This window comes from Emydura macquarii, unplaced genomic scaffold, assembly GCF_026122565.2.
Source record: "Emydura macquarii macquarii isolate MOO-44397 ecotype Brisbane River unplaced genomic scaffold, CSIRO-AGI_Emac_v2 contig_1644, whole genome shotgun sequence".
In the NCBI taxonomy this organism is placed as follows: domain Eukaryota; kingdom Metazoa; phylum Chordata; order Testudines; family Chelidae; genus Emydura; species Emydura macquarii.
In genome coordinates this window covers 23,318,300-23,332,335 of record NW_027131781.1, presented here as the reverse complement: position 1 = coordinate 23,332,335, position 14,036 = coordinate 23,318,300, and the positions used below count along the sequence as shown (strand labels likewise).

General features: G+C 41.5%; 1 protein-coding gene across 23 annotated transcripts in view; it reads right to left on the bottom strand.

The window, feature by feature from the left end:
• Positions 1-14,036, bottom strand: part of TCF12 (transcription factor 12) — a 273,293-nt gene that overhangs the window by 153,483 nt on the left and 105,774 nt on the right. For all 23 annotated transcript variants that reach the window (XM_067555900.1, XM_067555916.1, XM_067555903.1 and 20 more), the window contains one exon: positions 4,113-4,215. In XM_067555900.1, coding sequence (XP_067412001.1) covers positions 4,113-4,215 — 103 coding nt within the window. The remainder of the gene's footprint in view (positions 1-4,112; positions 4,216-14,036) is intronic.

Below are 14,036 nucleotides of genomic sequence, written 5' to 3'. Positions count from 1 at the left end.
CTTTTCTAAAGTACACTGTCACAGGTCCCACAAAATGAACCAGTAAGCAATAAGTAGCTTGATCCTGCTCATGCCAGTGAGGGTACAAGGTGAGCTCAAGAGCACCAGAAACATCTGGGGAAAAAAACTCCTTTATAAGCCTTCCATAATACCATTCCCACATGTAGAAACTGTTAAATGAGTTCCAAGAGGGATTGCTCTCAATTGACTAAATTCCCATGGACAGCTAGGTATCTGAGAACCTTGTTGGACCGAAACACATGAAATTTCATACTTCAGCCCAATCAACAAATTGTCCAGGTGGGGATAAGTCTCTATTTCTTCTACTTTGACTTTCATCACCATCACTGAAACTTTAGGGAAATACCCAGGGGCCAAGGATGCAACATTTGAGTGGAACTAGAAAGGGTAACCCATCCTTCTCTACTGTGAACCATTGATATCAGCTAGGTGACCTGCTGTTCAGCCTCCCACATCCCCATTGAATACATGTGGCCAAATTCTGTGATGACTCTTACCAAATGCAACCCCATGTAATTGACTGGAACGTTAGGAACAGTGCAAATCAACACAGGATAGAGGACACAGACTGCCATCAGCCTTTTTCCTTGGTAGGAGAAGCAGAAACGTCAGACACAGAAGAGGGGTGGACCTTCATGCTTGAAGAAAGAGATCATACAAAGTGTTTGAGAGATTACATTCCAGGGATGATTTTATTTTTTTCCCCTCCTCCTACTTCCCGGTTGGTGGAGTCAGTAACAGCTCAGCACAAGGAGCTTTAGAGGATAGAGAGGACATAGACATACAGTACTATACTGTTACAATTCAAATGCTAAACTGACCTCTTCTTGCACCTGCAAAGCTCTCTCTCACAACTGAGAAAAGAACTTAACTTTCTTATGGATATTTTTCTAGAATGTAAAAGTAATTAAAACATTAAATGTTGAATGAGCAAAGATTAGCTACATTATAGCCCATATATTTTAGTCTGATTTTTGTACAATACAAATCTATAAGATACTAATGGCATACAGAGGTGCCAAGAGGATTCACTGGTTTCACTTGAAATACAAGGAATGGCCTCTTTTTCACACTGACAAATCAACAGGATAATTCTGGAATTCATTACTGAGGAACACTAACCGATCCAACATAATAGCTTTATTTCCTCTGCAAAACCATTCAAAAATATCTAAATGAATATGGAAATGCATCTTTCTGTTGCAAATTGTTCATTATTGAATCATTATCAACTCTTGTTAGACAAAATTTCTCTCTTTTTCAATGTACAAGATCATTAAAGTGTTTGAGAGCTCCATCATGAAAGACAGTGGCACTTTATAATCCTCTATCTCTCCAGGCAAGTATGCTTATGGCTGAATGTAATATACAAAACAACAACACTCCCTTGACATACAATTCTTTCTTTTTAATGATGCTTTTAAGTGTTGACAACAATGGTGGAATATGATTTTGCTCTTTCTACTTACTAGTTTTAACTATTTCAGTCATATTACTATAATAGACACTAATTTTGAAGCTTTGATCTCGGAGTACAATCCCCTGTAATCTACTCAAATATTTCATAGAAGCATGTCAAGTTCACATTCTCGGAGCAACTCTTCTTTTCCTCCTCAAATCATAAGATGTCTCAACTGCAACCTTTTAGAATAAATTTTCCCCTGTGCTATAAATGCACATATTTTTGCGTCCAGCTGCTAACTACAGTAGCTCACAAAATGGTTTGGCTTCTGTGGGTGAAATGGCTCTGCAATTTGGGTGACTCTCCTAACCAAGAACAACCTATTGTTACCTAGGCAGTCAATCTAACATTACAGTCGATTAGCTGAAAGCTTTCATTTTTCATTGTTATTAGAGGTAAGAGACAAAGCCGCCCAACAATTCAGATACCAGTATTGATTAATGAAATTCTTTTCACCATATTTAAGTAACTTTTTCATTTCCTTCTAGTGTTCAACAACTCGTTAGGATTTAATTAAAATTCATGATGAAGAGGTATGATACACAGAATTGCACCTACCCTACCCTGCAATGCAAACAAAGTGAATGTAAATTGTTTTCCATGAATTGTGCAAAAGAGGTAATCTTGCTGGCATATTTTTTAAATACTATTTTATGGGTCGGGGTATGCATTCATAGAGATGAGCTTTAGAATCTGTCCTATGGGTAGATAGAAATTACAGACTGTAGCTCTAATGGAGGCAAAAGCAGTGAGAAGCATTAGCTGTAATGCATTACAAAAATATTTTAGCCCACAGCTGCTACAAGCAAGTGACTGATCTGCATACCCCTTACGACTCATTTAATTCCCCCTACAAAGCAATCTCAATGGAGGCTTCTTCTCAAAACTGTACTAATGATGTAATTCCATTACGTTTAATAGAATCATCTAGTCATCTTAAGTAAAACTGAAAAGCTAGGATGATACAGTAAGGCCAATAATTTCTCCACTTGTTTAAAATTCTACATTGTTTAGGAAATGGGTGATTCAAAATAAAACAAAACCTGAGGACACATGAAGTCTGTCCCTCTTTTGTACTAAAAATCAAAATCTAGTTCTGCTATATACAATAATTTTGCAGAACTAAAGCAAACAAAAGCAGTAAAATCTGTGACTAGCAAGCCATATGTACCCTTGATTGTTGTTTTGCTCAAGCTATAAATATATTTAAATATTTGTCTCTTTTCAGCCTGAGGCAAAAAATCTGATTTTGTTATATGAAACAATAAGGGAAAATCTTTGTCCTCCTTTAGCACACTAATATCAAGCCACAAACTTTACTGGCTTCCCTCATCTTCAAATATAACACCACTGATCAAGTGATATGGACTATATATTTTCCTGTATTCACATACATATACAGTTATTTTAAAATCACACTACACTACTACATTCTGAAGTTCATAAGTAAGGTTTAAAAGGATATCTGCTTGTAGCAATAGATGCATTATGGTATCAGACTCTATCCACTTCTACACTTTGCAGAAGATTAAAGTAGTAAACAAAGACAGAGCAAAGTAGAAAGATTTCAAAAAGAAATTGCAGACCACCAGGATTTGGATTTAGCTAATCCATTTAGATTACCATGGCTGTGTCTTAAAAGGACAATACTGAGATCACAAAATAGGTCACATACACAAGAAACAATATACGTGAGTACAACAATGTCAACTTTACAAATACAAAGCAAATGTACAGAACTATCTCTAAATTTAAAGGCACAAACTAGACAGCATTTGCCCCAAGACATTGCTCTGCCAAAGAGTAAATATTTGAAATTGATGTTTTTAGGCCACAAATTCAGGGGTGGGAGGGGGAAAAGACCAATCATTAGTACATTAAAATGTTCTAGCAACAGTGGTGTCCAGGCAAGAAAAACAACTTGTTTAACAGCTACACTGATAATGTGTCGCTTTCTTTGCAGTTTTGACATTGTTTTCAGCTTCAAAAGCAGAGGGTGTGGGGAACCACAAGCATAGAAACAGTAATAGCTGGAGTCACTCTGTGTATATAAATAACTGCTTCTCAAGAGCAATCTATAACGTATGTTACAATTTCAATTTTGCTAGGATATCAAATGCAAATGTCACCAAAGAAACTGAAATTTGAAAAGAGACCATGCAAGCAAATAAGAAGGACAACAGTCCGGTGTTAACTGGAAACGTCCTACAATAAATAGGCAATTCACTGTTCTCAATTCTTAGAAACACATCTAAGTCAATAAATACTTTATATTTCCTTCCAGGACAAAAAACAAAAAAACCTAGAAAAAAATGAAAACAAGTTTTTACAAGTGCTTGGTCTTCCATACTGTAAGAAATCACAGTTTATCCAGAGCTTTCTAGATCAATTATCTAAAATATTGGCACTTAAGCCTCTTTCCAAAATCACGGATAATGTCCCTGTGTTAAGAAAGCTGAATTTTTGGTGCAACTTCCTCTATGAAGAAAGACTTCGATAGCAAAGTGATGCCATGAGAAATGCAGTAACTTCCAGATGCTTGCCGTGCCAGGCCTAGACAAGGGGATGAAAAATGTCTTTCTGACCAAAGAGGCTTTGAGGGGCTACTCGCAAAGAATTACCTACTTACCCATCAGATTTGAGTTCATGAAAGGTGTCGGGGACAATCCTTCATGGGGCCCTAATCGACTGTCATTCAAGTGATCACCATAATGAGGGCTGTCTGCAAAACCCTAAGGAAAAAAAGACCAGAGTATTAAACAGATTATTTGGCAGCCCTGCTAATTGAGTGTAATGACACTCTCCTATTTAAATGTATAGAGTTGCAATTGGTAATTCATCATAAAGTTGGCTTTCAGGTCTGAATATCTTGTGGAAAATACACTCTGCCCATATTTCATTATGTTTGACTCCTCACCCCCTCCCATCTGAAAAGAAACTGCATCATTTTTCAACCTAATAAATTGTCTCCATAGATAAGGTTTCCAAAATTAAATAATATATAAGTATTTAAATCTTTTTGTAGCTACAGCACTATAGCTTCTCCAGAAACATACAATGAATTAGGCTGAAGTTATGACTGAAATGGGTTTAAAGGTTTCTGTTCACATCTACAAGCACAAGGTATAAAGTCTGGCATGAGGAGAAAATGTATTAATGTGAATGAGAAGAGGAAATATTGCTTTCCTTTTGAAGGCCAAATTAAGGTTACAGATTAATAGGCATTTTAGTGCTATCAAGCACTAAATACCACTGCTCATCTACAACAGGTTTGCTTACAAGAACTGATTAAGCTGGGAAACCCAGCTCTGCCACCTGCCTTGCAAACAAGCATTCAAAATAAAAGATTATTTGCACTCTTTCTAATGTTAGTATAGCTAACCTAATATGCTTGGAAAGGTGACTCATGTTTAAACAGGAAATACTGGCTTATCTGATAGCTTGCTCAAGAACCATGGAAAGGACAAGCAATGGATGTAGCAAACCCTTTAAAGTTTAGGCTGCACATGTTGTTCCATTAAGGCAATTATTCAATTTCCTTCCATGTACATCAGAATGCTTTAATCTTTTTCAAAGAATATTAAGGCCTTGCTAGGAAAATGGTGTTAGCCACATAGACTGGTCATATATATACTGCTTAAAGGATTACAGTGAATCAGAAATATATTAAATGTAACCTTGCCATCAAAATTGCATCTGCTTCATAATCAAATTTTTGCACAATATTCAGTATAAACTTTGATTAACTTAAAGTGTCTGGCTACTCACTTGTTAAAATTTCTTCTTACTAAAGGCTACAGAAACTTAAAGCAGAGGCCCAAGCAAGGGGGGGAAATTGCTCAGGCTCAAAGCAACCAGAAACCACCCAGAATCCCCTGGGACTATAAAATCATCAATCACTGAACATTTATCATTTTCCAGACTGCAGGCTCACATTCAAGACGACATTAATGGGGCTGAAACAGGCCTCACTATCTTTGCAGGCGTGCTGTCAGTTCAACCAAAGGGCTAGTAACTGAGGGCTAAATAACTGTCAAATCACTACAACTGCTTATGGATGCATGTCACAACTCCTTCTGCTATTCTGCTTTAAAAGTAATCTTCTGGGAGTCCCAACTCCCAAATGAATCTTTGGCTCATTTTATCTACTTCAGAATCAGTGATACACATGTGATAGACATTCAGAAAGAATCTCAATGACATTTACAACTTGGTTATGACCATAAGGGTGTCCTCTGGTAACCATGACCTAGCCTCGTCTGTCAGATAGGCAGCATACAGCAGCAGCTGCCCAGGAAATGGAGTGGCTTGTAGCTAAGGTCACCACATGTGGTTTATTTTTGTGTTGAAATGAAACAAAATATTATATGTACCAAATGAAGAAACAAAAGATTTTACACGTAATGTGTGATCTTCAAATTGCTCTGTTTATTTCATTCATCACTTTGTGATAAGATACAGAAAAAAATCCCAGTAGAATTGATATAAAGTACATACACATCAACAACCATTCTACAAGACAGCATTTAAATAAGTTTTAAAAAGAGAGAGAGAGGAATGTAAGTAAATTATTAATAAAGACATTCTATATATTACAAATAGAAGAAAAAGTTGGCAACCTAGGCCAACTCAAGAAGCCTAAAATCCTAAAAAGCCTTTTTTTTTTAAATATTATATCTTTGGTGTGGGCAGAATACCTCTAAAACAAGACTCATTTCACCAGAAACTATAATTTGGGCTCATTTTCCTATCCAATACCCAGGGCTAACTCATTTCCCTATCCAATACCCCAAGAACAAAATTAGTGTTATAAACTAATACTTTTAGGGATTTTTTTTGTTATGGGGAGGGAAGAGAAAGAGAATTAAAACATTGTATTGGGAGTGGGAATTTACATGAAGGGGAAATCTTTGACACCCCCCTAAGCCATCAGTACTTCAGAAAAAGTGATTCTTCAGATTCAAATTATTTATTTCATTCATTAGACTTAGATTCTCTTCCATCATGTCATGCCATCTGATTACAAGACCCTTATAATCATATTGCTACAGTACAATACACATTAATTGTTCCTGTTTAGTTGTTCTAAGAGGGTTCTTCCAAATAGTAAATGCCATGAGAAGACATTCAGAAGCTTATGTCAAAATGTGCTCATGTGCACACATCCCTTATATATAGTTGGTATAATATCTAAATTCAATTTAAATGAATATTCATTGAGCCCGATTCTTCATTGTATTGCATCTTGTACAATTATTTACGCCTGTTTAGAATATAACCTACACAGAATGGCTTTGTCTCCCTCGGCTGGCTAGTCCAAGCACAGAAGTTTATTGAACCTGCTACCACCTTTGGGATTAGATATTCGGACACAATCTTAGTGATTGGTCCTGATCCTTCTGCTCAAGTACTAGAGGATTGCGGTTTAAGACCAAGGTATCCTCAGTTCAACCTCCACAGATGACTGTCAGGGGATCATTACAAACAAACATGAGTGCAAGGTGGCTGTAAAATGATTCCATTCTGATCTGATAATATTTTACACTTAGTTTGCAAAAGAAATCAAGGAAAATTATAAAAGACATAAAAAGGAAACTGATTTAAATTAAAACAGAGATATTTACCCACAAAGTAATAGTCTTTTATATTTCTCTAGTTGTGTCTAGAATTCCTTGCCTTTAAATATATGTATATCATTGTTCAAATTTTATAAAGGTCTATATGCAGGAGCTTTAACCTGTCACGTGTATCAAAACCTTGAGGCTTCCAGCAATGTATGTAGGTTAACAATTCAGATTACTAAGTAAGAAGACAGAAGGTGACACAGACTCAGCAATTCACAAAATAAAACTGCTGTTCCAAAAAGAATTTGTATTTGATGAATATCCCTCTACTATAATGATGACAAACTGGTCAGATTATCTCTGGAGTCCCTGTGGCATGGCTGTGGTCCCACAAATATAATTGTCTGGGAGCACTAACCACTGGAGCTCAAGGCAGTTTTGTTTGTTGTTTATATTGTACAGCTGATGGCCAAGCTAGCCTGAAAATTCAACAGAAACACAGCCCACCTCTCCTTCTTTATAACTGCCACGCCAACGAGTAACCATTCAGATCACAATGGAACTCAACAGACTTCAGTTAGCCTTGATGGTATGTGACTTGAGAAAGACTAAGGAGTAACAAGAACAAAACATAAAAAGCCTTGATCATCTCTTGATTTGTTTTATCTAAAATCAAAAAATGACTTCATCCACATATCAGTAATACTTAGATAGGCTTCAAGCTTCTATCGAAGAGTCAACCTTTTAACACTACAGACTGGAACAGCTGGTGATTCAGACCAAAAAGACATCTCTTAAATTAGCACGTTGTTGCATATAAATGCATGTGCCTCCCATCAACATGATACCAGAATTCACAAACTATAGCTAGCAAAATCACACCAATTTTACTGAAAAATTCAGTTTAATATCACTTTCACAATGAACACAAACCCCTTTTGCAGGCATCTTCAGCATTTTCCTGTGCCTTTTTCCAGGCAGAAAAGATGGTTACTCACCTTGCAACTGTTGTTTTTCGAGGTGTGTTGCTCTTGTCCATTCCATTCTAGGGTGTGTGTGTGCCCCCATGCATGGTCACCAGAAATTTTTTCCCCTTAGCAGTACTTGTAGGGCTGGCTGCAGCAACCCTTGAACCCCATGCACATGCCGGCTCTGTACCTCCTCAGTTCCTTCTTGCCGTTAACTCTGACAGCAGGGACAGGTAATGGAATGGACATGAGCAACACATCTCGAAGAACAACAAGGTGAGTAACCGTCTTTTCTTCTTCAAGTACTTGCTCATGTCAACTCCTTTCTAGGTGACTACTAAGCAGTAGCGTGGAGGTGAGATCGGAGTTCATCAGTGAGCCGTCTGCAGCACTGCCTTGCCGAAATGGCGTCATCCCTGGCTTGCTGAACGATGGTGTAATGGGAGGCAAAGGTGTGCATCGAGGACCAGGTAGCAGCCTTGCATATGTCCTGAATAGGCACCTGTGCCAGAAAAGCTGCTGACGAGGCCTGCGCCCTGGTAGAATGGGTTGTAATTGCCCCAAGAGAGGCACTTTTGCCTGCTCATAGCAGAAGCTAATACAGGAGGTTATCATAGAATATTAGAGTTGGAAGGGACCTCAAGAGGTCATCTAGTCCAACCCCCTGCTCAAAGCAGGGCTAACCTCAGCTAAATTATCCCAGCCAGGGCTTTGTCAAGACGCAGCTTAAAAACCCCTAAAGATGGAGATTCCACCACCTCCCTAGGTAACCCATTCCAGTGCTTCACCACCCTCCTAGTGAAAAACTTTTTCCTAATATCCAACTTAGACCTCCCCTACTGCCTCTTGAGACCATTGCTCCTTGTTCTGTAATCTACTACCATTGAGAACAGCCTAGCTCCATCCACCCTGGAACCGCCTTTCAGGTAGTTAAAAGCTGCTATCAAATCCCCCCTCACTCTTCTCTTTCGCAGACTAAACAAGCCTAGTTCCCTCAGTCTCTCCTCATAAGTCTTGTGCTCTAGCCCCCTAATCATTTTTGTTGCCCTCCGCTGGACTCTTTCCAACTTGTCCACATCCTTTTTGAAGTGGGAGGAGTGTAGTGGGGGGATTCCACAAGGAGATTCTCTGTGCTGAAACAGGTGAGCCTTTCATCCTGTCGGCCACTGCCACGAAGAATTGTGCGGATTTACAGAACGATTTCGTCCACTCTCTGTAGAATGCTAGGGCCCTCTGTACATCAAGCGTATGCCAACGGCGTTCCTCGTCTGAGGCATTGGGTTTTCGAAAGAAAAGAGGAAGATATCCTGATTAAAATGATATTGGGACACCACTTTGGGCAAGAATGCCGGGTGAGGCTGCAACTGGACCCTTTCCTTATAGAAAACCGTAAATGGCGGTTCTGAGGTAACGCCCTAATCTCGGACACCCTTCTGGCCAAGGTGATTGTTACCAGAAAGGCCACCTTCAAGGATAGCAATAACAAGGGACAAGAGGCTAAGGGCTCGAACGGGGCCCGTGAGCCTAGCGATCACCAAATTTAGATCCTAGGGAGGAAGTGGATTCCTAACCTGAAGGTACAGCCTCTCTATGCCTTTCATGAACCTGACTGCCACATCATGGGAAAACACCAACTTCCCGTGGATTGGGGGGGTGAAAAGCGGAAATAGCCGCCAGATGCATCCTCAGTGAGGCAAAAGTTAGGCCCTGCAGCTTAAGGTGTAACAGGTAGTCTAAAATTGTTCGGATCAAGGCCTTCTGGGCTGAGATACCCCAGGACACCACCCAGAAAGTGAACCATGCCCACTTGGCTAGGTATGACGTTCAAGTGGAGGGTTTCCTGCTACCCATTAGAACCTGCTGCATCTGAGACGAACAGGCTTGTTCCTCCTGGTTTAACCACAGAGCTGCCACGCTGTCAGGTGCGGAGATTCCAGATCTGGATGTAGTAACAGACCCCGGTCCTGGGAGAAGAGATTGTGCCAGTGAGGCAACTCTAGCAGGGGGCAATCGACAGCTCCAGCAGTGTTGTAAACCAATGCTGCCTTGGCCAGGCAGGTGCTATGAAAATGACATCCGCCTTGTCCTTCCTGATTTTCAGCAGAATTCTGTGGATTAACGGTATGGATGGGAAGGCGTACATAAGGGCTCCCAATCATGAAAGAAGGAAGGCATCGGACAGAGCCCCTCTGCCCAGCCCGCAAATGGAGCAGAACTGATGGCACATCTTGTTCAGCTCAGATGCAAAGAGGTCTACTTGGGGAGACCCCAATCTCTGGAAGAGTATGTCGACCACCTTCGGGTGGAGCGACCACTCGTGATGGGGTAAGAATGACCTGCTGAGATGGTCCACTGTGGCGTTCTTTATACCATGAAGGTGGGAAGCGACCAGATGCATACTGGGTTGTATGGCAAAGTCCCACAAGTGCGCCACCTCCTGGCACAGGTCAGGGGAAAGGGCCCCACCTTGCTCGTTGATGTAATACACCGTGGCCGTGTTGTCCGTCAAAACTTGGACCACCTTGCCCTTCAGGAGGGGGAGGAACACGCTGCATGCCAAATGCACCGCCCTGAGCGCCTTGATGTTTATGTGCAGCCCATGTGCCCCCACCAACCAGGTCCCTTGTATACTGTGGTTGGAGCGGATGTGCACCCCCCACTGCTAGGTCCAAGGCATCAATATCAGTGTAGCTGAGGGAACCAGGTCTTTCAAGGGTATCCTTTGCATGATTGCCCCAGGGTCCAGCCACCAATCTAGGGATGAGAGGACTTGTGGGGGCACAGTTACCACTCTGTCCAGAGAGTCCCTCCTTGAGACATACACTGAGCCCAGCCAGGACTGGAGCGGTTTGAGCCTTAGACATGCGTGGCGTACTACGTATGTGAAGGCCCCCATGTGACCCATTAGGTGCAAACAGGCCCGGGCCGTCGTAAGGGGATAGGCGCGGAGGTGTCTGATAAGACTCAACATTGCTTCAAACCAAGGTTGGGGCAACAAAGCCCTGGCTTGTGTAGAGTCGAGAATTGCCCCAATGAACCCTATGCGCTGGCACTAGTGTGGACTTCTGCTCATTTACCACCAGCCCTACGAGCTGACAGGCAGCTCTCACTAGTTGACCGGGGACCAAGACCTGCCCTTGATTAGCCAGTTGTCCACATATGGGTATATCTGCACACCTTGTTGCCTGAGGTGTGCAGCTACAGCTGCCACGCACTTCATGAATAGCTGTGGGACAGAAGAAAGGCCAAACAGGAAGGCTGTAAACTGGAAATGGGAACAGCCCATGACAAATTGGAGAAACCTCCTGTGGCCAGGAAAAATTGCAATATGAAAATGTGTGTCCTTGAGGTTGAGGGCAGCATACCAGGATCCAGGGAGGGAATGATGGAGCCTAGGGAGACCATGAGGCACTCGAGCCTTCTGAGGAACTTGTTCAACTCTCGCAGGTCTAAAATGCCTTTGCCTTGGGAATGAGGAAATACTGAGAGTAAAACCCTCTTCCTCTCCTGTCTGGGGGAACTTCCACCACTGCCCCCAAGGTGAGGAAGCTCTCCACCACCTTCTCGAGAAGTTGCTCATGAGAGGGGTCGGGGAAGGGGGGGTTGAACAGGGAGGGGAAGAAAACTGCAGGGTATATCCCCTTTCGACAATACCAAGAACCCAGAGGTCTGATGTGATATGGGCCCATTTGGAAAGGAAGGGGATGAGACGATTCATAAACTGCAGGAAGGGAGGGATCCTGATCGGACGCTGGTAGGCTGCCCTTGGGTGCACCATCAAAATGGCTGGCGCTGCCCGCCGGAGCATCATGAGGGACCCGCTGTTGGCCTGATGAGAAGGTTGGTCTACGCCTCCTAAAGCTCCTGTCTCTGTCTCTCCTCCTATAGGCACCAAAACGTGCAGCCTGATATCTGGGCTGCTGTTCCTTAGGGCAGAACTGCCGTCTTGAGGCCTAAGGTGTGTAGAGGCCCAGTGAACGTAAGGTGGCCCTGGAGTCCTTCAGACCGTGCAGTTTGGCGTCCATCTGGTCCGAAAAGAGTGCAGACCCATCGAACGGCAGGTCCTGGATGTATTGCTGCACTTCTTGTGACAGACCCAAGGACTGCAGCCACAAACACCACCGCATGGCCACCGCCAAAGCCATAGCTCTTGCCGCTGAATCAGCGGAGTCTGAAGCTGCTTTCAGGCCGCCCTGGCCACTGTCCTACCTTCCTCCAGGAGCGTTGTTAGATCCAATGTCTGCTCCTGGGGTAGCGCCTCACCAAAGCGCTTAAGGGAGTCCCAGAGATTATAATTATATCTCCCTAACAGCACTTGCTGGTTAGCAATTCTAAATTGCAGGCATGTGTGTTGGGCTCCAGGGGGTGCCACAGCCAGCCCTAAGGGTACTGCTAAAGGGAAAAAATTTCAGGTAATCATGCACGGGGGTGCATACGCACCCTAGAATGGAATTGACATGAGCAAGCACTCAAAGAAGAAACTTTATTTCAGAACTCTCATAACTATTTTGAGCTGCAAACCAAAAATGAACTCATTTTCAGACGTTGTCTGTCTAATATTTGCTCATTTCTTCTATGACTTCATTTTCTTTGGAAATTCCACCTTCTCATATAATTTTCCTTTCTCCATGGGTTGTCTTAAGCCACATGCAACAAATGTTTATAAACCATGGTAACATTCCTGAGTTTATCTGGCATGAAATGCAGTCAGAAAAAAATGAAGTAATGCAGTTTAAGGCACACTCCCAAGGTTGGAAGGTCTCACATTTTATTTGCTTTTATAAAGTTTCATCCTTCTACTGCCAAGTTCTGTCTGATTCTATGAATGAGGCTCATAAATAAAACAAACCTACTGCTGCAATGTGATTTCATCCACCTGTTACATCTCATCTTAAATTAGGATTATCAACTGCTTGAATTGTTTCTTAGTATACATGTTTGTATGGTTCCTAATAAAATGGGTCCCCAAGCTGGTTGTGGCCTCTGGTTATTCCGGTCAATAATAAAACTAATTTAGTAATAATAAAACTCGTGCTAGTGCATTACAGATCCTACAAATAGCACAGTAGCTAGCATGTGACAAATTAATCTGTGCAAACATCTACCACAAGTTGCACTTCCTTGCTATGTCTGTCTGCTACATTCTTCTATTTTACCATCTGCTTACACAAAACCTGATCTTAATATGACTTTGGGTAAGATTTTCAAAAATGCCCAGCTCCTTGTACCCATGTAGTTTATAAACACAGCTATGCAGGTATAATTGCCAGAAGCTGGAAATGGACAGCACCGGATGGATCACTTGATGATTACCTGTTCTGTTCATTGCCTCTGAAGCACTTGGCATTGACTTCTGTCGGAAGACAGGATACTGGGCTAGATGGACCATTGGTCTGACCCAGAATGGCCGTTCTTATGTTACACAAGCAGTTTTACTAATATAGCTTCATTGATAAAAATTAAAAAGTCACACCCCTAACTAACATGTGTATGTTGGTAAAACTTGTATGTACACTAGTCCCAATGATGGTCACATTTGTAAATAGGACTTGTGCTTTCAAAAATGTTACCCTTGATATTTTGGGTGAAATCCTGGGAATTATGCTATAGAGTTCAACAGGGACAAGATTTCACCTTAAAATTTAGACAAACTTTATTCTGCCCACATGTTGGCAATCTCCCCTTCAAAAAGCAAACTACAACAGCCTTGTATTGTCCCAAGTAATGACTGTGCTCTTTCAGAATAGAACATTGTGCAGAAAATTACATTCTTTGTCCTAAACTCAGGACAGCAAATTTCTTCTTGAACAGCAAAGTCCTAAGTTTTACTTAATTGTCTACTTATGAGAATGGAGGAGACAGGGACAACTACAATGTACTTTGTGCAACATGTATACACACACCAGTCCTTTTCTTACTTGCTATCACTGCTTAGCTATAATTTGTTATTGTGAAGTCAAATAAATTACAGCGCAGGCTTTTATTTTCCTCAAAACCTCTAAACTAGAGCAAAGAGCTGAA